Here is a 26520-nt window from a genome sequence, read left to right as displayed (position 1 = left end):
ATGTCAATGCGTCGAGTACATGTACCACACACGCATTATGAAGTTCTTTTTGCTAAAGGCGTCGTATGTCTTGAACCCCTTATCCCAGGCTTCTTGCAATTCGTCCTTGAGCGGCTGCATGTACACATTCATATTCTTCCCCGGATAGTTCGGCCCTGGAATTATCAACGTCAGGAAAATGTTCTTTCTTTGCATAATCTGTCCTGGGGGGAGATTGAGTGGAATGACAAATACGGGCCAGCAACTATATTGGGTTGCCGTCAGACCAAACACATTGAACCCATCCGTGCTGATGGCGACTTGAGGATGCCTCGGATCTGCCGCTTTGTCGTCATGTAATGCATTGAAGCGCTTCCACGCTTCACCGTCTGATGTGTGCACCATCATCAGCTTCCCATCTGCATCTAGTTGGGTTCTTTTGCCCGTTTTGTGCCATGTCATCTGTCTTGCCGTCTCTTCGACCATGAAAAGACGTTGAAGTCTTGGTACGATTGGCATATACCGAAGAACATTAACAGGGATTTTGGTCTGCGTCTTCTCACCCATACCGTTGTCTACCACAACAGACCTGGATGACTTGCAAATGGGACAATAGTTCAAGTCCGCATACTGAAGCCTAAATAAGGCACACCATTCTCACAGGCATGTATCTTCTCATAGGGCATCTTAAGAGCACGGAGGATTTTGTTTGACTAGTACAGGTTTGCAGGTAGTACGTGGTCTTTGGGTAGAAAACATCCAAATACTATCATCATCACGTCGTAGCATTCTGTGCCCAAGTTGAATTGAGCCTTCAGAGCCATTATTTGTGAGATGGCATCCAGCTGACAAAGCTCAGTGTGCTCGTGGAGAGGACGTTTTGAAGACTCCAACATTTGATTGAAGGCCTTTGCAGATTCCTCCATCTCATCGTCCGAGTCCCGAGCATCATCAAAGTCTTGCACCATGTCTTGCATCCCGGTACCATGCTTGTCGGTGCGACGACGAAGCACCTCAGCTCTGGCACGTTGGGCAGACTCGCCATGAAATGTCCACACCGTATAATCTGGCGTAAAACCCCAGTTCTGCAGGTGTTTGCCCATTTCATCCTCTGTCCTCTTGTGCCAATTCTTGCACCCGGCACAAGGGCACCATGTTGTCCTCTGGACATTTGCAAATGCGGCTCTCAGAAACCCCTTGGTTTTTGTTAACCATTCAGTGGCCATGTCTTTCTGACTAGTGTGACCGGTGTACATCCACGCACGATCAGTCATCTTGCCTAGCTACTGGACACATAAGATATATATATCAGCATGTATATATTCATCAGTTAATGGAGTTTGTCACTTTTATTACGTCCATGCAATCTAGACGCTAATAGGTAAAGATAGGTCCTAATCCCACCCGAGTATGTGTAGATTGGGTTCGTTTTCCCATGCTCTACTCCGGGTCCGACGCAAAATTTCGGCAGCACCTCCCCGTTGTTCTCCTGATACACGTCTCGGCAATAAGCAGAGAGGATGTGTACCCGGAGAACAACAGGGAGGCACTGATGTCTACTACACAACCTTCTTCTTGTAGACGTTGTTGGGCCTCCAAGTGCAGAGGTTTGTAGGATAGTAGCAAATTTCCCTCAATTGGATGACCTAAGGTTTATCAATCCGTGGGAGGCGTAGGATGAAGATGGTCTCTCTCAAGCAACCCTGCAACCAAATAACATAGAGTCTCTTGTGTCCCCAACACACCCAATACAATGGTAAACTGTATAGGTGCACTAGTTCGGCGAAGAGATGGTGATACAAATGCAATATGGATGGTAGATATAGGTTGTTGTAATCTGAAAATATAAAAACAACAAGGTAACAAGTGGTAAAAGTGAGCGTAAACGGTATAGCAATGCTTCAAAACAAGGCCTAGGGTTCATACTTTCACTAGTGCAAGTTCTCTCAACAATAATAACATAATTGGATCATATAACAATCCCTCAACATGCAACAAAGAGTCACTCCAAAGTCACTAATAGCGGAGAACAAACGAAGAGATTATTGTACGAAACCACCTCAAAGTTATTCTTTCTGATCAATCCACTGGGCTATTCCTATAAGTGTCACAAACAGCCCTAGAGTTCGTAGTAAAATAACACCTTAAGACACAAATCAACCAAAACCCTAATGTCACCTAGATACTCCAATGTCACCTCAAGTATCCGTGGGTATGATTATACGATATGCATCACACAATCTCAGATTCATCTATTCAACCAACACAAAGAACTTCAAACAGTGCCCCAAAGTTTCTACCGGAGAGTCAAGACGAAAACGTCTGCCAACCCCTATGCATTAGTTCACAAGGTCACAGAACCCTCAAGTTGATCACCAAAACATACATCATGTGAATCACGTGAATATCCCATTGTCACCACAGATAAGCACATGCAAGACATACATCAAGTGTTCTCAAATCCTTAAAGACTCAGTCCGATAAGGTAACTTCAAAGGGAAAACTCAATCCATTACAAGAAGATAGAGGGGGAGAAACATCATAAGATCCAACTATAATAGCAAAGCTCACGATACATCAAGATCGTGCCATATCAAGAACACGAGAGAGAGATAGAGAGATCAAACACATAGCTACTGGTACATACCCTCAGCCCCGAGGGTGAACTAATCCCTCCTCGTCATGGAGAGCGCCGGGATGATGAAGATGGCCACCGGTGATGATCCCCCCCCCCCTCCGGTAGGGTGCCGAAACAAGGTCCCGATTGGTTTTTGGTGGCTACAGAGGCTTGCGGCGGCAGAACTCCCGATCTAGGTTCTGCTCTGGGAGTTTGGGGATATATAAGAGGTGTTGGCATCGGGAACAAGTCAGGGAGTCCACGAGGCAACCACGAGGTAGGGTGCGCCCTCCACCCTCGTGGTGGCCTCGGGACTCTTCTGGTCCATCTCCGATGCTCCGTGGGCTTCTTCTGGTCCAAAAATTAATCTCCATAAATTTTCAGGTCAATTGGACTCCGTTTGATATTCCATTTCTGCGATACTCAAAACAAGGGAAAAAACAAAAACTGGCACTGGGCTCTAGGTTAATAGGTTAGTCCCAAAAATCATATAAAATAGCATATAAATGCATATAAAACATCCTAGATGGATAATATAATAGCATGGAACAATCAAAAATTATAGATACGTTGGAGACGTATCAAGCATCCCCAAGCTTAATTCCTGCTCGTCCTCGAGTAGGTAAATGATAAAAATATAATTTTTGATGTGGAATGCTACCTAACATATTTATAATGTAATCTTCTCTGTTGTGGCAAGAATATTCAGATCCAAAAGATTCAAAACAAAAGTTTAATATTGACATAAAAACAATAATACTTCAAGCATACTAACAAAGCAATTATGTCTTCTCAAAATAACATGGCCAAAGAAAGCTATCCCTACAAAATCATATAGTCTGGCTACGCTCTATCTTCATCACACAAAATATTTAATCATGCACAACCCTGGTTTCAGCCAAGCAATTGTTTCATACTTTAGTATTCTCAAACTTTTTCAACTTTCACGCAATACATGAGCGTGAGCCATGGACATAGCACTATAGGTGGAATAGAATATGGTGGTTGTGGAGAAGACAAAAAGGAGGAAGATAGTCTCACATCAACTAGGCGTATCAATGGGCTATGGAGATGCCCATCAATAGATATCAATGCGAGTGAGTAGGGATTGCCATTCAACGGATGCACTAGAGCTATAAGTGTATGAAAGCTCAAAAGGAAACTAAGTGGGTGTGCATCCAACTTGCTTGCTCACGAAGACCTAAGGCACTTTGAGGAAGCCCATCATTGGAATATACAAGCCAAGTTCTATAATGAAAAATTCCCACTAGTATATGAAAGTGACAACATAGGAGACTCTCTATCATGAAGATCATGGTGCTACTTTGAAGCACAAGTGTGGTAAAAGGATAGTAGCATTGCCCCTTCTCTCTTTTTCTCTCATTTTTTTCATTTTTTGGGGGCCTTCTCTTTTTTTGGCCTCTTTTATTTTTATTTTTTTATTTTTCGTCTGGAGCCTCATCCCGACTTGTGGGGGAATCATAGTCTCCATCATCCTTTCCTCACTGGGACAATGCTCTAAAAATGAAAATCATCACACTTTTATTTACTTACAACTCAAGAATTACAACTCGATGCTTAGAACAAAATATGACTCTATATGAATGCCTCCAGCGGTGTACCGGGATGTGCAATGAATCAAGAGTGACATGTATGAAAGAATTATGAAAGGTGGCCTTGCCACAAATACAATGTCAACTACATGATCATGCAAAGCAATATGACAATGATGAAGCGTGTCATAATGAGCGGAACGGTAGAAAGTTGCATGGCAATATATCTCGGAATGGCTCTGGAATATGCCATAATAGGTAGGTATGGTGGCTGTTTTGAGGAAGGTATGGTGGGTGTATGGTACCGGCGAAAGTTGCGCGGCACAAGAGAGGCGAGCAATGGTGGAAGGGTGAGAGTGCGTATAATCCATGGACTCAACATTAGTCATAAAGAACTCACATACTTATTGCAAAAATCTACAAGTCATCAAAACAAAGTACTACACGCATGCTCCTAGGGGAAGGGTTGGTAGGAGTTAACCATCGCGCGATCCCGACCTCCACACATAAGGAAGACAATCAATAAATAAATCATGCTCCGACTTCATCACATAACGGTTCACCATACGTGCATGCTACGGGAATCACAACCTTTAACACAAGTATCTCTCAAATTCACAACTACTCCACTAGCATGACTCTAATATCACCATCTTCATATCTCAAAACAATCATAAAGAATCAAACTTCTCATAGTATTCAATGCACTTAATATGAAAGTTTTTATTATATCCCTCTTGGATGCCTATCATATTAGGACTAAATTCATAACCAAAGCAAATTACCATGCTGTTCTAAAAGACTCTCAAAATAATATAAGTGAAGCACTGAGAGTTCATCAATTTCTTCAAAAATAAAACTACCATCGTGCTCTAAAAAGATATAAGTGAAGCACTAGAGCAAATGACAAACTACTCCGAAAGATATAAGTGAATATCAATGAGTAGTTGAATAATTGTGCAACTATGTGAAGACACTCTAACATTTAAGAATTTCAGATCTTGGGATTTTATTCAAACAGCAAGCAAAACAAAAGAAAATAAAATGACGCTCCAACCAAAACACATATCATGTGGTGAATAAAAATATAGCTCCAAGTAAAGTTACCGATGAACGAAGCCGAAAGAGGGGATGCCATCCGGGGCATCCCAAGCTTAGGCTCTTGCCACTCCTTATTCCATAGTCCATTGAATCTTTACCCAAAACTTGAAAACTTCACAACACAAAACTCAACAGAAAACTCGTAAGCTCCGTTAGTATAAGAAAATAAATCACCACTTTTGGTACTGTTGTGAACTCATTCTAAATTCAAATTGGTGTAATATCTACTGTATTCCAACTTCTCTATGGTTTATACCCTCCGATACTACTCATAGATTCATCAAAATAAGCAAACAACACATCGAAAATAGAATCTTTCAAAAACAGAACAGTCTGTAGTAATCTGTAACTCTCGAATACTTCTGTAACTCCGAAAATTCTGAAATAAATTGTTGGACGTGAGGAATTTGTCTATTAATCTTCTTCAAAAAGAATCAACTTAAAATCACTCTTCTGTAAAAAAATGACAGCTAATCTCGTGAGCGCAAAGTTTCTGTTTTTTACAGCAAGATCACATTAACTTTCACCCAAGTCTTCCCAAAGGTTCTACTTGGCACTTTATTGAAACAAAAGCTATAAAACATGATTACTACAGTAGCTTAATCATGTGGACATACAAAAATAGTAGGGGTAAATATTGGGTTGTCTCCCAACAAGCACTTTTCTTTAATGCCTTTCTAGCTAGGCATGATGATTTCAATGATGCTCACATAAAAGATAAAATTTCAAACATAAAGAGAGCATCATGAAGAATATAACTAGCACATTTAAGCCTAACCCACTTCCTATGCATAGGGATTTTGTGAGCAAACAACTTATGGGAACAAGAATCAACTAGCATAGGAAAGCAAAACAAGCATAACTTCAAGATTTTCAACACATAGAGAGGAAACTTGATATTATTGCAATTCCTACAAGCATATGTTCCTCCCTCATAATAATTTTCAGTAGCATCATGAATGAATTCAACAATATAACTATCACATAAAGCATTATTTTCATGATGCACAAGCATATAAATTTTATTACTCTCCACATAAGCAAAATTCTTCTCATTCTGAATAGTGGGAGTATCATAAGAAACTCGAATACTATAAATTGTTTCCACATTAAAAGAGTAATGTTCAGAAAAAGGGTAATCATAATCATGACAAGTTTTATAAATATAATCATCACTACTTTTTATAGCATAAGTGTCATCACAATAATCATCATAAGTAGCAACTTTGTTCTCATCATAATCAATTGAAACCTCTTCCAAGATAGTGGAATCATTACTAAATAAAGTCATGACCTCTCCAAATCCACTTTCATAATTGTCACAATAAGATTCAACACCCTCCAAAATAGTGGGATCATTACTTCCTAAAGTTGACACTCTTCCAAACCCACTTTCATCAATATAATCATCATAAATAGGAGGCATCCTATCATCATAATAAATTTGCATATCAAAACTTGGGAGGTTAAAAACATCATCTTCATAAAACATAGCATCCCCAAGCTTGGGACACACATTAATTGCAGCAAATAAATTCTCAAACATGTCATTCTCATCAAACATAGCATCCCCAAGCTTGGGCCTTTTCATATCATAAGCATAATCACTCTCATCATTAATAGTATGGATAGCACCAATAGTATAGCAATTATCATCATCACAATGAGTAATAGGAGCAACATCATTTGGGAGGGATACCTTTTTACCTTTGCTTCTCCGTCTTTTCTTTTTCTTCTTCACATTAAGTATGGGTTTAATCCTCTTTTTGGAGCTCCTTATTAATGAGATTGGTTGAATAGAAGGCTCCTCCTCGTTACCTGATTCATCATAAGAAAGAATAGGAGGATATTGGGAAATCTCTTCCCTTTCATTAGTATTCTCTTCATCTTCTATTTGTTTTCTTGTCTTTATGTAATTGGCAATATAAGGATTTTCAATGCAATTCACCGCACAATACATAGAAATTTCCTCTAGATCAAAATCAAGAACTTTATCAACAAAAAATTCTGGAATATCCTTAGTTATACATTTCATTTCTTCATAACCCACAAGCAAACTAAGTTCATTATGATGCGCAAGGGAAATCAACTCATCACAATTTTTGGACACGATTCGATCATGAAACAATTTCCATTGGATATTTAAATGACCACGTTCATTGCAAAGTTCACAAGGATGGCTAAGAAAAAATTTAAATTTTCAGCACAAACATCTAGCCTTTCTTACAACCATTTAGTTTCTAAATACTTATGCCTCTTGCAAAATCTATCTTCCCTATTTGGTGTGTACTTGCAAACTCTATGTACTCCACAAAAGTTGACATGCTTATAAGAGACATTTTCATAATGACTAGTGCAATCATCATTAGTACTATGGATATTCGAAGAGTTCATACTAACAACATTGCAATCATGCTCATCATTCAAAGATTTAGTGCCAAACATTTTAATGCATTCTTCTTCTAACACTTTGGCACAATTTTCCTTTCCATCATTTTCACGAAAGATATTAAAAAGATGAGGCATATGAGGCAACCTCAATTCCGTTTTTTTGTAGTTTTCTTTTATAGACTAAACTAGTGATAAATCAAGAAACAAAAATATTCTATTGCAAGATCTAAAGATATACCTTCAAGCACTCACCTCCCCGGCAACAGCGCCAGAAAAGAGCTTGATGTCTACTACACAACCTTCTTCTTGTAGACGTTGTTGGGCCTCCAAGTGCAGAGGTTTGTAGGACAGTAGCAAATTTCCCTCAAGTGGATGACCTAAGGTTTATCAATCCGTGGGAGGCCTAGGATGAAGATGGTCTCTCTCAAGCAACCCTGCAACCAAATAACAAAGAGTCTCTTGTGTCCCCAACACACCCAACACAATAGTAAATTGTATAGGTGCACTAGTTCACCGAAGAGATGGTGATACAAATGCAGTATGGATGGTAGATATAGATTGTTGTAATCTGAAAATATAAAAACTGCAAGGTAACAAGTGGTAAAAGTGAGCGTAAACGGTATTGCAATGCTTCGAAACAAGGCCTAGGGTTCATACTTTCACTAGTGCAAGTTCTCTCAACAATAATAACATAATTTGATCATATAACAATCCCTCAACATGCAACAAAGAGTAATTCCAAAGTCACTAACAGTGGAGAACAAACGAAGAGATTATTGTAGGGTACGAAACCACCTCAAAGTTATTCTTTCTGATCAATCCATTGGGCTATTCCTATAAGTGTCACAAACAACCCTAGAGTTCATAGTAAAATAACACCTTAAGACACAAATCAACCAAAACCCTAATGTCACCTAGATACTCCAATGTCACCTCAAGTATCCGTGGGTATGATTATACGATATGCATCACACAATCTCAGATTCATCTACTCAACCAACACAAAGAACTTCAAAGAGTGCCCCAAAGTTTCTACCGGAGAGTCAAGACGAAAACGTGTGCCAACCCCTATGCATAAGTTCACAAGGTCACAGAACCCACAAGTTGATCACCAAAACATACATCAAGTGAATCACGTGAATATCCCATTGTCACCACAGATAAGCACATGCAAGACATACATCAAGTGTTCTCAAATCCTTAAAGACTCAATCCGATAAGATAACTTCAAAGGGAAAACTCAATCCATTACAAGAATATAGAGGGGGAGAAACATCATAAGATCCAACTATAATAGCAAAGCTCGCGATACATCAAGATCGTGCCATATCAAGAACAGGAGAGAGAGAGAGAGAGAGAGAGAGAGAGAGAGATCAAACACATAGCTACTGGTACATACCCTCAGCCCCAAGGGTGAACTACTCCCTCCTCGTCATGGAGAGCGCCGGGATGATGAAGATGGCCATCGGTGATGATTCCCTCCTCCGGCAGGGTGCCGGAACAGGGTCCCGATTGGTTTTTGGTTGCTACACAGGCTTGCGGCGGCGGAACTCCCGATCTAGGTTATGTTCTGGAAGTTTGGGGATATATAAGAGGTTTTGGCGTCGGGAACAAGTCAGGGGGGGTCCACGAGGCAGCCACGAGGTAGGGGCACGCCCAGGGGGTAGGGCACGCCCTCCACCCTCGTGGTGGCCTTGGGACTCTTCTGGTCCATCTCCGATGCTCCGTGGGCTTCTTCTGGTCCAAAAATAATCTCCATAAATTTTCAGGTCAATTGGACTCCGTTTGATATTCCTTTTCTGCGATACTAAAAAACAAGGAAAAAACAAGAACTGGCACTGGGCTCTAGGTTAATAGGTTAGTCCCAAAAATCATATAAAATAGCATATAAATGCATATAAAACATCCTAGATGGATAATATAATAGCATGGAACAATCAAAAATTATAGATACGTTGGAGACGTATCAGGCACTGACAAAATTCTGCATCGGATCCGGAGCAGAGCATATGGGAAAACGAACCCAATCTACACATATTCGGGCTGTCCATGGATAACGTTGGACAATTCTAAAGAATCACGGTTATAAATATGCAAATGCATGCATATTTTTAGATGTAACCCTTTCAAACGGGAGACGCATAGTGGTCACGCATACTGATGATTGAAGACACCTATAGCTAGCAAGTTTCATCGGCACGAAGACCGGAACAGGGCAAATCAAGGGGGGGAGGAGATGTCATTTGTGCTAACCCACGAATGCAGGGGTGGAGCTCGTCGAATACTAGACCCTCGCAGCGACGAAAAAACTGCATATTTAAATTGAAAGATGAGTTTCATAGCAATATTGATTTTTCCGTCAACCTAACTAAATATTTACAACAGGACGAGCGGGTTAGGGGTTCCTCGGCGTCGATAGAACCCTAAATAGCAAGTATCATCGGTGCAAGATACATGAGGCGCTCGGCGTTGAACACTAGATCCACGTCCCACAAGTGACGCCGGCGCCCGGCGTCCCGCAACAATAGTTCTGGTGGCCGATGACGGTCGAACACCTTGGCAAATTTGTCTGGCAGCCTCTGCAATGAGGATTAAAGCCAAGTTTTGAAATTTCAAACAACCAAACCGACTTGAGTCAGTTTGGGTGTTTCAAGTTTCAACACTTAGCTTTCAATCGTCATCTCAGAGGCTGCCAGACAAAATCGCGATGGTGTTCGACCGCCATCGACGTCGAGAACTGTTGCTGTGGGACGCAGGACCCCTGTGTCACTTGTGGGACATGGATGTTGTGTTCGACACCGACGGCCACATGTATCTCGCACTGATGACACTTGCTAAGGTACCATCGACACCGAGGAACCCCCTAACCCGCTCGTCCCCGGGTAAACTAAATTAGCATGCATTCAATAAGCAAAACTACATCATCTCTTGCATCCGTACATCGTCGAATATTATCACTAATACATCTCGAATAGTATCATACATATAGCATCGCTAATACAACTAGAACCGTAGCGAACGATGGGTATCGGCGCAGGCGGTGGACACCCAAAGAGAAGGAACCATCACAGGATCATAGCTCTAGTGAGATCCCTGAAGAACCTGCCAGGTATTGTCGAACCTGCCCTCCAACGCAACCATGTAGCAATGGACGTGCTCGTGCTCCTCGCTGACACGGTGACGTACCACCTCCGCGGTGTACGAAAGCCTCGGCACCGTCACTGGCCCACGCGACCGCCACCAAACAAGGTTCGGGTCAACGACGGGCTGGCTCCTCACCAACCTGCGCCCCCCGGAAGGAAGAACCTCCCAGTACCAGCCCGGCGGAGCCCAGTCTCGGACATGGCCCCTCTGATCAAGCAGGCCTCCTCCGCCGAGTCGACGACGAGGATGCGGGATAGGCATCGTCGACGTCGAAGCGGGAACAAATGCTTGAACTAAAAAAATAACAACAAATTTCACATGTTCAAGATAAACCAGAAACTTAACCTAAAGTAAACTAAACTAAACCTAAACTAAACTAACTAAACTAAACCAGAAACTTGACCTAAACTAAACTAAACTAAACCTAAAGTAAACTAACTAAACAAAACAAAACCTAAACTAAATTAAACTAAATCTAAAAAATAGAAGAAGAAAATGAAAATGTCTCACCTTGGAGCGGCCGGGGCGGCACGGCGGGGGGAGCGGCCGGGGCGGCGAGGCGGTGCGTCGGGGCGGCTCGGCGGGCGGTCGGGGCAAGGCGGGCCGGCGCGGAGGGGCGGGGCGGCCGGGGCGGCGAGGAGGCCCGGGCGTGGCGGGGCAGGGCGGGGCGGGACGGGGCGGCCCGGGGCGTGGCGGCGCGGCGGGGCGGGGCGGGGACGTGGCCCGGGGCTGCGCGGCGGGGGGCGGGGCGGCGGTGCGGGGTTGGGACAAGGGGAGGGAGAGAGAGGGGCAGGGCGCGACGTGTTGATACATATAGGGCATAGCTCTTTGTCGTCCGCTAGCTGACGGCAAAGAGCCTAGCTAACGGATGTTAGTTTGGCCACTTTCTTTGCCGTCTGCTAGCGGACGGCAAAGTTTCTTTGCCATTAGCTAGCTGACGGCAAAGAAAGTGCCCGTTAGCTGCCCCTCAATATCGGCCCACCCTGCCTCTTTGCCGTCCGCTAGCGGAAGGCAAAGGTTCTATGTCGTCAGCTAGCTGACGGCAAAGACGGGGCTGACGGCAAACACTTTCTTTGCCGTCAGCTGCTTCTTTGCCATCAGTTTTCTTCAAGCTGATGGCAAAGAGCTTGTTTGCCATCCGCTAGCTGACGGCAAAGAACGGCTAACGGCAAAGTTCCTGATTCCAGTAGTGAGTATTGTCACAAAAGATTTTCATTGGACCTGATGCACTAGGTATAACACCTATATCGGATATGAACTCCTTCATTCAGACTCCTTCATTTGCTGCTTCCGAAGCAGCTATGTACTCCGCTTCACACATAGGTCCCGCCACGACGCTCTGCTTGGAACTGCACCAACTAACAGCTCCACCATTCAATATAAATACGTATCCGGTTTGCGACTTAGAGTCATCGGGATCAGAGTCAAAGCTTGCATCGACGTAACCATTTACGACGAACTCTTTGTCACCTCCATAAACGAGGAAGATATCGTTAGTCCTTTTCAGGTATTTCAGGATGTTCTTGACCGTTGTCCGGTGATCCACTCCTGGATTACTTTGGTACCTCCCTTCTATACTTATAGCAAGGCACACATCATGTCTGGTACACAGCATTGCATACATGATGGAACCTATGGCTGAGGCATAGGGAATGACTTTCATTTTCTCTCTATCTTTTGCAGTGGTCGGGCATTGAGTCTGACTCAATTTCACACCTTGTAACACAGGCAAGAACCCTTTATTTGACTGATCCATTTTGAACTTCTTCAAAACTTTATCAAGGTATGTGCTTTGTGAAAGTCCAATTAAGCGTCTTGATATATCTCTGTAGATCTTGATGCCCAATATATAAGTAGCTTCACCGAGGTCTTTCATTGAAAAATTCTTATTCAAGTATCCTTTTATGCTACCAGAAATTCTGTATCATTTCCAGTCAACAATATGGCATCTACATATAATATTAGAAATGCTACAGAGCTCCCACTCACTTTCTTGTAAATACAGGCTTCTCCAAAAGTCTGTATAAAACCATATGCTTTGATCACACTATCAAAGCGTATATTCCAACTCTCGACATATTCCAACACTCCTCACATAGATGATCCTTCTCCTTCATCAACTTGGCTAACTCAGCATCATATCCATTCTTGTCTTGAATACTGCCAAGGTTTTGCTCATGGAACAATTCCCACAGCTTGATGAGGCAGTTCTTCAGTATATGAGGGTGTACTGGATCAACCCACTTAACTACACCACAGTTCACACCTCCATGTTAACTCAAACAACGATATTAAATTCAGAAATAAATTATTTTTTATCAGACAACACATACTTAAGAAAATGCATAAATTCAGTACTAAATTTAGTTAAAACAGTTAAAACAGAGTTAATATACAAGGAGGAGATGTTCAAATTCAGAAATATATGCAATTCAATACAGTTAATATATAGAGGATATATACAGAATTAAGCTAGAGAGGATATATATACACATTCATAAATCAATCCAGTGCCAACTATTTTGAAATAGAGATAGAGAGCATTTCTGCACTCTAGCTACAAATGCAGAGCATTTCTGCACTCTACTTAAACAGAAACCAACACTTAGCATAATTGAATCCAGTGCCAAATATTTTGAAAACCACTTTCTGCAATCTTCTAACCAGTACACAATAACTGAATCCATCCAGCATAACTGGATCCACTAAGCATAACTGATAACCACAAAGCATAAATGAATCACTGACTTCATATATCAAGTAGAAAACCACTCTCTGCAAATAAGAACACTGACTTCAGATAACAATGAGCTATTGATTTACTACATTACTCACCTGAACAGGGCATCCATAGAACCTCCTCCCAGTGTTAGCACCTTCAAAAGCAGTACACTTCCTAGGCATCATCTGGTGCAGAGTGAACTTGGCAACTTCCTCCATGGGAGCACCACACCACAATGGCTCAGGGATGGTGTCAGGTGTGTCCTACATAGAGTACAAGGTAGATCAGACAACCAATGCATCCAATAGTTGCAGATCCATCAAGCACTGGCTAAACCAAACCCTTAACCAAAGGAATCCATACATACAAATGTGCAGATCATCAACCCTAATTCTCAAATCGATTGAACCCTAACCCTAACCCTGAATAATGGCAGAGGAAGGAGGATGAGGCTTACAAAGTACTCCATGTCCATCAGGTTGCCCCCCATGCTGTCGTCGTCGGAGCTCTCATCCCCATCATTCCAAGAAGGCATCATGGCCGGCGACGAGGAAGGGAGGTGGTCGGCGACATTGGCGAGTTCCAGGGAAGGGGAGAACAGAGCGAGGGGGGAGAGAGTGGGAGTGGGTGAGCGAGAGTGGGAGTGGGTGAGCGAGAGTGGGAGTGGGTGACTAAGCACTTGGTCGGAACGACGCGTTCTAACGGCCGTCATCATGCGCGCCGTCCGCCTCTGGCCGACAAAACCTTGACGGGCGGGCCCCACATGTCATAACCGCGCTTAAAATGTAACGATTCGGCAACTAGGGTTTTTGGAACAGCCCACCACTTTTGTGGTAGTTTTTTATAAAATTAAAAAAATGGTAGTTTTTGGAACAATAGCATGTAATGTGGTAGTTTTTTGCAATTTACTCTTCATTACGAACATGCCGGCTCCTTCATAAGGTCATGAGCAACAAGCCACGCTAATGCTAATTATCATCCATGGGAGCAAGAGCGTGAAGCAACCATTCTTTCCTACTTTGGGCATGACCGTACACAGCTCTCGTGCAACCAAAAAATGGGTGGTATTGCAGCTAGCAGAACATTCTTGCTTGCGAGCCAAGCCCGGGTGTAGACGCAGACGATGGGGGTGACATCGCGGTAGAAAAAGCGAGCGTTTCATGCGCGATACTCCATTTTTAGCAACGTTACAGAGCCGACCAGTCAGAGCACACGCTGTAAAGTCGGCCCGTATTGGGCACTGCTCACTGCTGTTGCCGGGGCCCCACCAGTCATCCGCGGACGCAGCTTGCAGGCGCGCGTGACGATATTGTATCCGCGCAGCCAACCCACTCGCAGGATTGGAGAAAAGCAGAGTGGGCCGACGTCGTCGCCCTCCGCAGGTCAAGCTCGGCAGCTCCAGCTCCACCTCGAAACCGAAGCCGCCGCCGCCGCCGCCGGCAGCGGAGGAGGAGGAGGAGGAGGAGGGAGATGGCGTCGGGCCTGGTGACGGAGGACGTGACGGTGGGGCGGCTGGTCCGGATCCGGCGCACGGTGATGCACATGCTGCGCGACCGGGGCTACCTGGTGGTGGAGCACGAGCTGTCCATGACCCGCCGCGACTTCCAGCGCAAGTACGGCGAGTCCTTCCACCGCGAGGACATGCTCATCAACAAGTGCAAGAAGAACGACCCCAACGACCAGGTCTGCTCGGCTCAGCTCATCCCAATCTCCCCTACTTTGCTTTCCTCTTCCCGCTCAGCTTGTAAAGTAGCTAGTCGTCGTCCACGGATCCAGCTCTCTGTTTTTCCTTTTCGCTGATGGAGTGATGGTCATCCGCGATCCGTCTCTCGGTCGACAACTTCGCTAGATTTGAATCCCTAGCTCCATCGTCTCGCTCTTGCTCGATCTGTTCTGTTGGATCGACCGGTGTTTGTTTTGCCGTCAAGTGCTCGATGCAAGCTTAGTTCGTGGTGCTCATGGCATCGGCTGCTTAGCTTGGGGGCACTCTGCTCTGCTGTGCACGACTGCGCGTTGTGCAAGTCGCTTGGTGCCTCTACAATTCTACACACATATGACCACGTACTATTGGAAGAATTTAGCCGACCAAGTAGCTCGACCATGCTGCCTGATGATGAGTGATACTGCTAGGGATCTCTAGGGACAATTCAGAGCCAGTCAAGACTACATTTTCTGCCTAGTTCAGCTATTATGTTGGTGAAGTTCTGCCATGAAATGGCAGTCTCCTAACACTGATTTGTCATTTTTCTCTTTGGAATCAGATATACGTGTTCTTCCCGAACGACGAGAAGGTGGGGATGAAGCACATCAAGAAGTACGTCGAAATGATGAACGCCGAGAAAGTCTCCAGGGCTATATTGGTCGTGCAGCAGAACCTCACCCCATTTGCAAAATCGTTTCTCCAAGAACTGGAGCCAAAGATCCACTTGGAGGTTTTCCAGGTACAGCAGAACCTCACCCCATTATGCACTCTGATTCAACCGGCACATTTCTGTGATCTGTTATGTTCCTCTGGCCTTCTCATAACTGAAGCAACGAACCACAGGACGCGGAAATGCTTATAAATATCAAGGAACATGTTCTTGTTCCGGAGCATCAAGTGCTTGCTAATGAGGAAAAGAAGACGTTATTGGCGCGGTACACTTTAAAGGAAACTCAGGTATTACTAAATCTTGATTAGCACTTGTAAGTTGCACTAATTTTGGGCATTAGTAGAGCCAGCCAATCAAGTGTCTAGTTCCTTGATATAGCAATATGGTGAACATCAGAGGAACAAGATGTTTTTCCTTGATAGTTATAGTAAAAGCTGTCACAACTTTCTATAGCATCAACCATTGCCTTTGTCAGTGTGTTTCACTCATCTTAAATTGTTCACTTTCAGTTCCATTAACTACGGGTATGTAGTTATGTATCAGACCCATTTTAGGCACAAACTAATATAGGTCAGAGAAATAATGACAATCTTTTAAATGCCTGTTCTAGATTCTCTACAATTTTAAGAACAACATGTTTACACAATTTACTCTAAGAAAATTGATGATATTTATCTATGGGAGATGCACTACAATAGCTACTAAATCTTGCTTGTTTGCTAACACATTCATGCTTCTATCACTTGTTGCTGCATGACACCCTCTTCATTTTTCAGTACTTAGCTAGAAAAAATATGCACTTGCTAACCGGCATGTAACCCATCTCTCTTCTGAATGCAATGAACAAAACAGCTACCAAGAATACAGATTACAGATCCCATTGCGAGGTACTACGGCCTCAAACGAGGGCAGGTGGTGAAGATCATCAGGCCCAGCGAGACAGCCGGCAGATACGTCACATATCGCTATGTTGTATGACAGTACACAAGTGAGGTGAAGGTCAAGGAACCTAAAACATGGTGATTTTTGCAGTTACACACGACACACATACCCATTCGCTTGGAGAAAAACGGCATCGCTTCAAGCAACCATTCTTAAGGATCGCATGCCTGTTACGTAAAAGGATTCTTAATAAGCTGAGTGTATGGAGCATAAGCAAAATCCTCATGTTGTACCATTGTTTCGTGAACTTTATAGAACATACAGAACCGAAACTAGTGTGCTGAGAGCAATGAAAGGCTCTGCAGTTCTGGCTGCTACATCATTTGAACGAACCATTCTTGAAACTCCATGATTCTGGTCCTGACGTTGTGTGAGTGTGTGTGTGTGGTGGTGATATGCGTGATGAACTTGTTTGCAATATACCCCACAAAAAAAAACTTGTTTGCAATACATGGTGGATCCTGGAGTGGCATTGTAAGCATTTACTCAAGGCAAAGGGAAAATTGCTCTGTTTACTATTACCTTCGTTTGGAATTAACTCTCGCGGCTCATTTCATCGACAGTTAATTCCGACGGAGGGAGTAGGATGTAGCATCTAGCAACATACCACAGTTGTAGACTGAAATGCTACTGCAAGTGCTGCCGAATCGATGGTTGCTCTGGGCTGGGGTTTACTCTCTTCATGAAAGAAAGGGTAGTGCAGGATATCTTGCCGGTACTGTTTGCTTCCGGAACGCTACTCTGATCACCAGCTTCCATCTTTGTGTAGGCACGGACAGGCATAGCACCGGAGATGCGGAGTTATGACAGGAATTGCAAAGCTAAACATAACATGATCGGCCGGCCTGAATTATGGAGCTGTCCGGCCCCATTCTGCAACAGTTCGTCAGAGCTGGACAAACAAGTGAATGCAAAACAGCGACCACACGTACACTCGCACAGGGACCAGGTCGTCCTAACAATAGCAGATTAAGCTAACAGCATCCAGAGTACTAAACACTAAAGCCTGTAACCGGCAATCTTTTAATTGTGATGATGGCTGTGGTGGTTTCTGGTTCTGGTAGTGGCAGTGGGCATCATCGACCGGCCGCCCAGCCAAGCCCACGAACGAAAATTAACAAAAACGGAATAGACAATATGCCGTTGTTCGGTGGTGATGTGGACGGAGGGATGGGCGGAGACGTAGAGAAGTGGTTCTGACTAAAATAGTTTGGCGAGGCGCAATGGAAAATGGTGGAGAAAAGGTGTTGTTTGTTGACAAAGATACAAACAATGTCCTTTTTGCACGCTTGTTGTACCGAATGGTCCGTGTAGCTTTTAAACTTTCTTCGTCGACTAGCATCTTTTAATATGTTTGGGGTGAATGGGAAACTCAAGACTCAAATCTGCGTGTCAATCTTTTGTTGGACGATTTGGAACTACAAGAATGATATTTGATGTTGGAGTGTAATGTTTTGCAAGTTATCCACATGGTTACTCACTAGAACACCGCGTGGTTTTTACCTTGGTGTGCTGAAGTTCTGAGCTTTTGGGCCCTGAGGGCACCACTTGGAAACGGTCGTGCGGGTTTAGTTCAACCGGTTTGGGGTGACGGTTTATCTGTAGGAGAGTGAAGTATGTATAAGTGCTTCTATGTAATCTCTATTTGCATCCTATGTTTCTTATATAGATGGGTATTACCATCAAGTTAATATCAATACCCGGTCTGTACAACAATCCAATGTTTAAACGTATACAAACAAATCAGCAGCACACAACAACAACCATCAACATCCATCCTGTCCGCGGACATGGATGCCGGAGCCGGCCATCCAACGTTGCCCGCGTACATTTCAAACCGTGTTTCGACTTAGCGGACGAATTCATGCAAACCGGCTGATATTCATCAAAATTCGGATAGAAAATAGCACAAATCATTCATACATAGAATGCAAATAAGTCTACTACAATGTCTTAAATTCGATGTCCAACAAGTTTTTCAATAATGAATCATGTCGTCCCACACATACTGCCCCTTCAGCTTCATCCAACATGTGTATGTAAATGGTTGTCCCTCTTTTTTGTGACACATCATGGCAACGCGTACGAGCTACACAATGTGTAGAGCAACATTGAGTGAATAGATGATTCAACCAACAAGTTTAGGAAGAAGAAGCAAAACTTACGACCTCCTCCTCTACCGTGTGCAATGACCACCTTGCCTCCAGCTGAGCAACTACGTGACAAAACTCGGTGTCGATGGTCTGGGTGGTGTACCATCGATACGATAACGACCTCACAATGTTTTTTTTCGAAAAAGGGGGTATGCCCCAGCCCCAGCCTCTGCATCTGAATGATGCATACGGCTAATATTATTAATAAGCAAAAAATCCAACATAGGTCTCCAAGTCTCAGAACAAAAAGGGTAAAAAGGCTCCACCAGAGCTGAACAGTGAAAAATGAAAAACCACAACCGGCTGGCATAGAAAGAGGAGAGCACTACATGCCTATCCTATTACATGACCGCCATCCAAACCGGTTGAAAATACCCCGAGCTACCATCTCCCATCGGGTAGACACAGTAACCAAACGCTCCCTGGCCTCCGTCGGAGTGAGTAGCGACCACATACGGATCAACGCAGTGTCCCTGAATATAACCTGCAAAAAATGAATATTTGTTGTTCTGTTAAAAACCAAATCATTTCTGCAATTCCAGATTGCCCATAATAAAGCACACACTCTCACACGAATATGTCTCACAGTATCAAAATTAATCCCATCAAGCCACGTCTCAAATAACGTATTGATGGAATTCGGTGGTGTAATGTTAAAAGCTATGTGGACCGACCGCCACAAAGTTTTTGCTAAGGGACAATCCAAAAAGAGATGTTTGATGGATTCGTGTTGGTCGCAGAAACTACATCTGGTAGATCCTGTCCAATTGCGTTTTGCTAAATTATCCTTCGTTAAAATAACTTGTTTATGCACAAACCACATAAACACTTTGATTTTTAAAGGAACTTTGACTTTCCAAACATGTTTCGATCTAGGAATCACACTAGAGTTGATAACATCCAAATACATGGATTTAACCAAAAATTCGCCATTCTTAGTTAGTTTCCAGCACAACTGATCGGGCCGTTGAGACAGCTGAACATCCATTAATCTTCGGACAAGATGGAGCCAAGCTTCCCAACGGGTCCCCACTAGCGTCCTCCTAAACTGGATATTAAGCGGAATGGACTGCATCACTGTTGCAACGTAGGCATCTCTACGCTGAACAATGTTATACAAGGAAGGATATTGGAGTGCGAGGGGCGTCTCCCCTAGCCATGTATCCTCCCAAAACCTCGTAGCAGTACCGTTTCCAACTATGAATCTTGTCCTATTGAAAAAGAGTGATTTAACTCTCATCAATCCTTTCCAAAAAGGCGAATCAGTCGGCCTCACTGTCACCTGGGACAAGGTTCTGGAGTGAAGGTACTTGTTCCGCAAGATCTGAGCCCAAGTGGCCTCCGTCCGACAGAAAGCTTAAACAACCACTTGCTAAGGAGACATCTGTTCTTCACTTCCAGATTCTCAATACCAAGACCCCCTTGGTCTTTCGGCCTACAGATGATATCCCATTTAGCAAGTCTGTATTTTCGCTTAACTTCATCACTCTGCCAAAAGAATCATGATCGATAGAAATCTAGCCTCTTCCGGACTCCCACCGGAACCTCGAAGAACGAGAGAAGAAACATGGGCATACTCGTGAGGACCGAATTAATAGAATTAATCGTCCTCCGTATGACATCAGCTTGCCTTTCCAGCAGCTCAATTTCTTCTCAAAACGATCCTCAATGCACTTCCATTCTCTGTTGGTGAGCTTACGATGGTGAATTGGTATACCTAAATACGTGAAAGGTAGAGCCCCCATTCACACCCGAACAATTGCTTGTACGCATCTTGTTCATCATTAGCTCTTCCAAAACAGAACAACTCGCTCTTGTGGAAGTTAATCTTTAACCGGACAATTGTTCGAACAAGCATAACACGAGCTTCATGTTGCGAGCTTTTGCCAAGTCGTGCTCCATGAAAATGATAGTATCATCGGCATACTGTAGAATGGATACACCTCCGTCTACTAAGTGCGGGACGAGGCCTCCTACCTGACCTGCATCCTTGGCCCTTCCTATAAGAATTGCCAACATATCAGCCACTATGTTGAAGAGGACAGGAGACATCGGATCCCCTTGCCTCAGTCCTTTGTGTGTTTGGAAATAGTGACCTATGTCATCATTCACTTTAATTCCAACACTCCCTTTTTGCGTGAAGGAGTCTACCTGGTGTCTCCAGGCCTGATCAAAACCTTTCATACGCAAAGCCTGCTGAAGGAATGGCCATTTGACCTTGTCGTATGCCTTCTCAAAGTCCACTTTGAAAACTACTCCATCTAGTTTTTTTGAGTGGATTTCATGGAGTGTTTCATGCAGAACGACAACCCCTTCCAGGATGTTTCTGTCTGGCATGAAAGCAGTTTGGGACGGCTGCACAACAGAGTGCGCAATTTGCGTAAGTCTATTAGTCCTGACCTTGGTGAAAATTTTGAAACTTACATTAAGAAGACAGATGGGCCTGAACTGCTCAATACGAACAGCCTCTATCTTCTTGGGGAGTAAAGTAATCGTTCCAAAATTAAGTTGAAACAACTGAAGCTGTCCAGAGAAAAGATCATGGAACATTGGGAGTAAGTCCCCTTTGATGATATGCCAACATTTTTTATAAAACTCCGCCGGGAAGCCATCCGGCCCGGGAGCCTTATTGTTCTTCATTTGTGAAATAGCTTCAAACACCTCTTTCTCCGTAGAAGGGGTAGTCAAGACTCCATTCTCGTCCGACGCAAGTTGAGGTACATCCTCAATCCTGGACTCATCTAAGGACACATAGTTATCTTCCGGCGGCCCAAACAGCTGCCTATAGTAATTCGTAATATAGACTTTCAGATTTTCTTGACCTACAATCGTCCCCTCATCCTGCTCAAGCTAAAATATCCTCTTCTTGCGGTGCTTGCCATTGGCAATCATGTGAAAGAATTGAGTGTTGTCATCCCCTTGGATGATCTTGCGAACCTTAGCTCGCAATGCCCACTTCAATTCCTCCTCCCGAAGGAGATCTCTTCAGTCTTAATTCCGCCTCTACCTTAGTTTCCAACTCCCTGGCATCTAAAATAGTGGATTCGGCTTTTAAGTCTAGGGACTGAATAAGTAAAAGGAGTTTTTCCTTCTCAGCCTTATAAATCCCATGTGTATGTTTAGCCCATCCACGCAGGAATCTTCGCAGATGCCTAATCTTATTCTGCCATCTCTCGATAGGAGACTTTCCTCCTGAATCTTTAGCCCATTCTCTAGCAACCAACTCAAAGGAACCCTTCTCTATCAAACCACGAGAGCTCAAAAGAAAAGATATTCTTATTCCCCACATGAGATGAATCGCCAGAGTCAACTAGCAACGGAGTGTGATCCGAAATTCCGCGCGACAACGCCTGGACAGTTACAAGAGGGAACTTTTGTTCCCATTCGACACTAGCGAGAACATGATCCAGCTTCTCAAAGGTCGGGTTAGGTAACGAATTAGCCCAAGTGAATTTCCTACCAGATAGCTCTATCTCTCTAAGATCCAAGCTTTCGATTATGGTATTGAACATGAACGACCACCTGCCGTCAAAATTATCATTATTCTTCTCCTCCCTCCTTCGAATAATGTTAAAATCACCCCCCCAACTAGGATTGGGAGTTGCTCGCTACCACAAATACGAACCAGATCAGCCAGAAAATCTGGTTTGAGTTCTGGCTGCGCGGCCCCATAAACCGCCACTAAAGCCCAATTAAACACATCGACCTTTGATCTGACCCGAAACTTTACCGCAAAATCCCCCATGACCACACTCCGCACTTCCAACGAGTCACACCTAACCCTGAGTAGGATCCCGCCGGACCTTCCTCTTGGAGGTAAGCAGTGCCAGTCAAAGTCAATACCTCCGGATAAAGTACTAAGGAATTGGGGTGTAAAGTTGTCCCTTCCAGTCTCGGAGAGGGCAATAAAATCCAACTGGTAGTTCAATAGATGCTTCCGCTAGAAACCTTCTTTTAGCCAAGTCTTTAAGACCTCTGCTATTCCAAAAAATTCCTCTCATATTTCATCATGGAATTTTTTTAGATGTACGGATCCTAGCACTTCTACGCACAGCCGAAACTGGATAAACCTTCCGTTTCCACTTCCGCTTAGGCTTATACGGCTCCACCTGCCGGTCCTCAAAACCGGGCTCTGGGGATTTATCCTCTGGAATGTCTACATGGCTTGAAGCCAAGGGGGAATCGAGTCCCTCATCCTCCTGTACCTCAGGGGCCAGATCCGCACATAGGCTATCAAGAGCCCTAACTCCCAACGCCTCTATGTCGTGATCATTCATGGGTTCAACCGCAACTATGTTACGAATCATCTCCAAAGCGCGCTCCGCTTCGAGATCGAGAATATCATTGACGGAATTATTGATCTCAGTATCATTACTACCTAGGGAGACCCCTAATTGATTTGCATTATGAACTATCTCATCATTGGAAAAATGCAAAATCAAATTAGACAAATTGACAGACATACCAGTAGTGACCTCAATGTCACGAAGCTTGGCCGCTCGCAAAGCGCACCGTAGCTGCATGTCGTCCACATCCGGTTGCTCCTGGAGACGGCTGCTTATCCGCCGCCCCTCAGAAACAGGATCTGGGATCCCGCCAAAAGCTATGACCTCCTCCCTCGTGGCCCTATTGGGGGTAGGACCGCCTGCCCGACCCCCAACAGAACGCAACTGAACAGGATCAGCCGAAAGATCACCAAGCGTCCTCGAGGCCTCTCGCGGTCTTGGCCGGTGTCCAGATCCCGGAAACGCCACCGGAACCCCACCAACCACTGGCGCCGCACCAGCACCTGTGGAAGCACCTGAGGCGGGCGAAGCCGCAAGTGAAACAGCGGGAGACCCCTGGCCGCCTCCACCGGCCGGTGATGGCGCCGCAGTAGACATCGGGGAGCGTATCACCAGGAAGGGAGAAGGTGGTGCGCAGGCCTCCTGCCCGCATGGCCCACCCAAACCCGCTAGAACCTCCAGGGAGCCCATAGCCACCGAGCAAGCCTTGCCCCCCCCCCCCCCGAGGCAGGTGAAGAAGTAGCAGATGAGGGCCGGACCTCCCGCCCGCCCACTCCCGCCGAACCTGGCAGCGCAACTGTCACCTCCAGCCTAGGTAAAGGTGGAGTAACGTGAACCTCCCGCCCCCTGGTTCCTCCCAGTCCGTCCAAGACCAACAAAGAGTCAAACCCCGCAATCGCCGACGACAATTGTTCCGACGGATCATCCATATCCACGCGATCACTCCAAAGACGAGGAGGCGCTGAGAAAGCTCCTAAGGATCCAAGTTGTACCATGTTATACGGAACAGAACTCGGTGATTTCCCCTGAGCAGACTCTCCTGCCTTGGACGAATCCGCAGGCCCTGAAGCCTTGTCACCATCATTTTGTGCACTACCATCCTGGTTCCCAGGAGCACCTCCCCCCTCAGAAGTGTCCATATGATGTATCTCCTCAAATTCCTAAAACAGATCAGGTTCCTCATACTCGACGTCCAACATATAAGCAACGCCCTCGTGAGTCCATCTTACCGCATCCGGCAAGAACTCAATATTAGCCACACTAACCAGCAAGCGCGCCACACCATGAGCACGCGTGAAGGGCATATCCACCTGCTTCGTCTTGCCGAGCAAGGATCCCAGGCTCCAAGTGACCAAGAAGTTATCCAGGGGTTCAGATGGCGCCCCCGAAAAACGAACCCAAATCTGAGTCAGCGGCGTACCCTGAGGCTCCTTCTTTTTCCACGCATCAAACTGTAACACAAAACTTGTACCAGTAACTCTACTCATGCCAAACTTGAGAATTCTCATCTGATCCTCCTTAGAAGGGAAGTCCACATTGTAAGTCTGATCTGATAACTTCAACAGAGACCAGTGAAAATTCCCCGGTGCCAACTCCCGCAACTGCTGAATAATCTGAGCTTCAGTGAGAGGTCCATGAACCACCTTAACCACACATGGGAAGGAAGTTTCAATGACAGGAGCCACCGGAGCCACACTTGGTGACTCAAAGAACATCAACTCAGAGCAACAGAGCCCATAAATGTTAACCGTCGGTTTGGGCCCTAAAAGAAGCAGACATTCAGCCGCCACATGCTTCGGTTTCCGACAAATATCACATAACTCAACAGAGCAATCAACCATAAAGTGTCCCGTCTCACCACACCGGAAACAAGTCAACTTTTTCTTCTTAGTCGCCCACTTGGACGGCTTGTCACCCCCGGACTTCTCCGTACCTTTGTCGGATGCAGCATCAGCAGGCTGAATGGTCTTCGGCACTGTCACATCAGCGAGGGCCCGAACCGTCTCCACCGCCACCTGAGTTAGACCAGCACCATCGGTGGGCATCTCCTCAAGGGTCGTGACCGAACCCGTGGCAACGGGCAGATTACGCGGAGGAGGAGGGCGCCGGTGACCACCCCGCCCACCGCGGTAGCGGCCCCGGAATCGGCTATTGGGGCCAACCGCACCCTCAACAAAATTTCCGGGTGGTCCTTGAAACCCTCGACCGGCAGCACCTTGATCCGTCCAACCATAGCCACGCCCACCACCGGTGGACGCCGAACCGCGATGAAGGCCTTGCCCGTAAGCGTTGTAGCCATCGTCCCCCCACTGACCACGGGGGGGGGGGGAGGGGATTGCAACTGTCACCCGCGAACGCGCCCGAGCCGCGGCCAACAGCGCCATGGGCAGCTCCACCCCGCCTGCCGGCCATCTGTCGAGGCCAAGGGCGCTGTGGCTGAGGGGGCGCAGCTCCTGACGGCGGCGGCGCCGCGGCCCTGGCGGGAGGCACCGCAGCCCGCGCTGGTGCCGTAGCGGCCGCACCCGAGACCGCCACAGCCGCAGTAGCAGCCCCCGGCGCCGCCTTCGCAAGTGGCGGAGCCTTCGTCGGTGGCGGAGCCTTGGGCGGCATCACGTCCTCGCCGGCCAACGTCGCAAGCGCTCCACAGTGGCCCGACACCCGCCTCGCACGTCCACGCACAGCAGGTAGAAAACCAATCCGTCCGCCGCGGCGAACCCTAGCGACAACTACATTTCTGCAGGGAAAACACGATCGTGCATGCGATGGCACTCGATCCGATGCGATCTCATGCACGCTAGCCTCCACAGCCCGCTCGCCGCCAGCCGGTTTTGCCTGGGCCACTAGCCCCGCTAATCCCGGCCCGCGCGCATCCAATTCTCCCTGACCCGACGGCCCAGTCGCAGGCGCACCCGCACAGCGGCCCACTGTTTCCAGCCCGTCAGATCCCAGCAGCAATTTCAAACGTGAGATCCGCTCCGCCCGGATCACGCACGATCGGTCAATCGCCGGCTCCGGCGCCTGCGCCGCCGCCGGCCGCCGTTTCTTCTGCTTCTTCCGCGTGACAAGAGTCCAGTTTTCCGGCAAGAAATCTGACAACGTTACCGGTTCTCTCATTACCTTAGGAATCGGTCCGCTCCACGGCTTCATGGCCGGTTTGGAAGTTTGAACTGAAGAACGACGCCGATCGGTCTTGATCTTGACCTCCGGCGACGAACCAGCGCTCTGCGAGGCCAGGGGCAATCCGGCATTCTTCATGGGGA

The 26520-nt window shown here is 45.6% G+C and overlaps 1 protein-coding gene across 1 annotated transcript; it reads left to right on the top strand.

Annotated features, from left to right (window-relative positions):
* The first annotated feature begins 14798 nt into the window (after positions 1–14798).
* On the top strand, positions 14799–17168 carry LOC123079481 (DNA-directed RNA polymerases II and IV subunit 5A). Its single transcript, XM_044502257.1, has 4 exons — positions 14799–15190; positions 15769–15948; positions 16053–16166; positions 16732–17168. Exons 1-4 carry the CDS (start codon positions 14978–14980, stop codon positions 16855–16857), a joined length of 633 nt encoding a protein of 210 aa, XP_044358192.1. The 5' UTR covers positions 14799–14977; the 3' UTR covers positions 16858–17168.
* Positions 17169–26520: the final 9352 nt, after the last annotated feature.

The sequence above is a fragment of the Triticum aestivum genome, chromosome 3D (genome assembly GCF_018294505.1).
Source record: "Triticum aestivum cultivar Chinese Spring chromosome 3D, IWGSC CS RefSeq v2.1, whole genome shotgun sequence".
NCBI classification, from domain to species: domain Eukaryota; kingdom Viridiplantae; phylum Streptophyta; class Magnoliopsida; order Poales; family Poaceae; genus Triticum; species Triticum aestivum.
The sequence above is the reverse complement of the archived record's forward strand: the minus strand, read 5'-3'. Positions and strand labels throughout refer to the sequence as shown.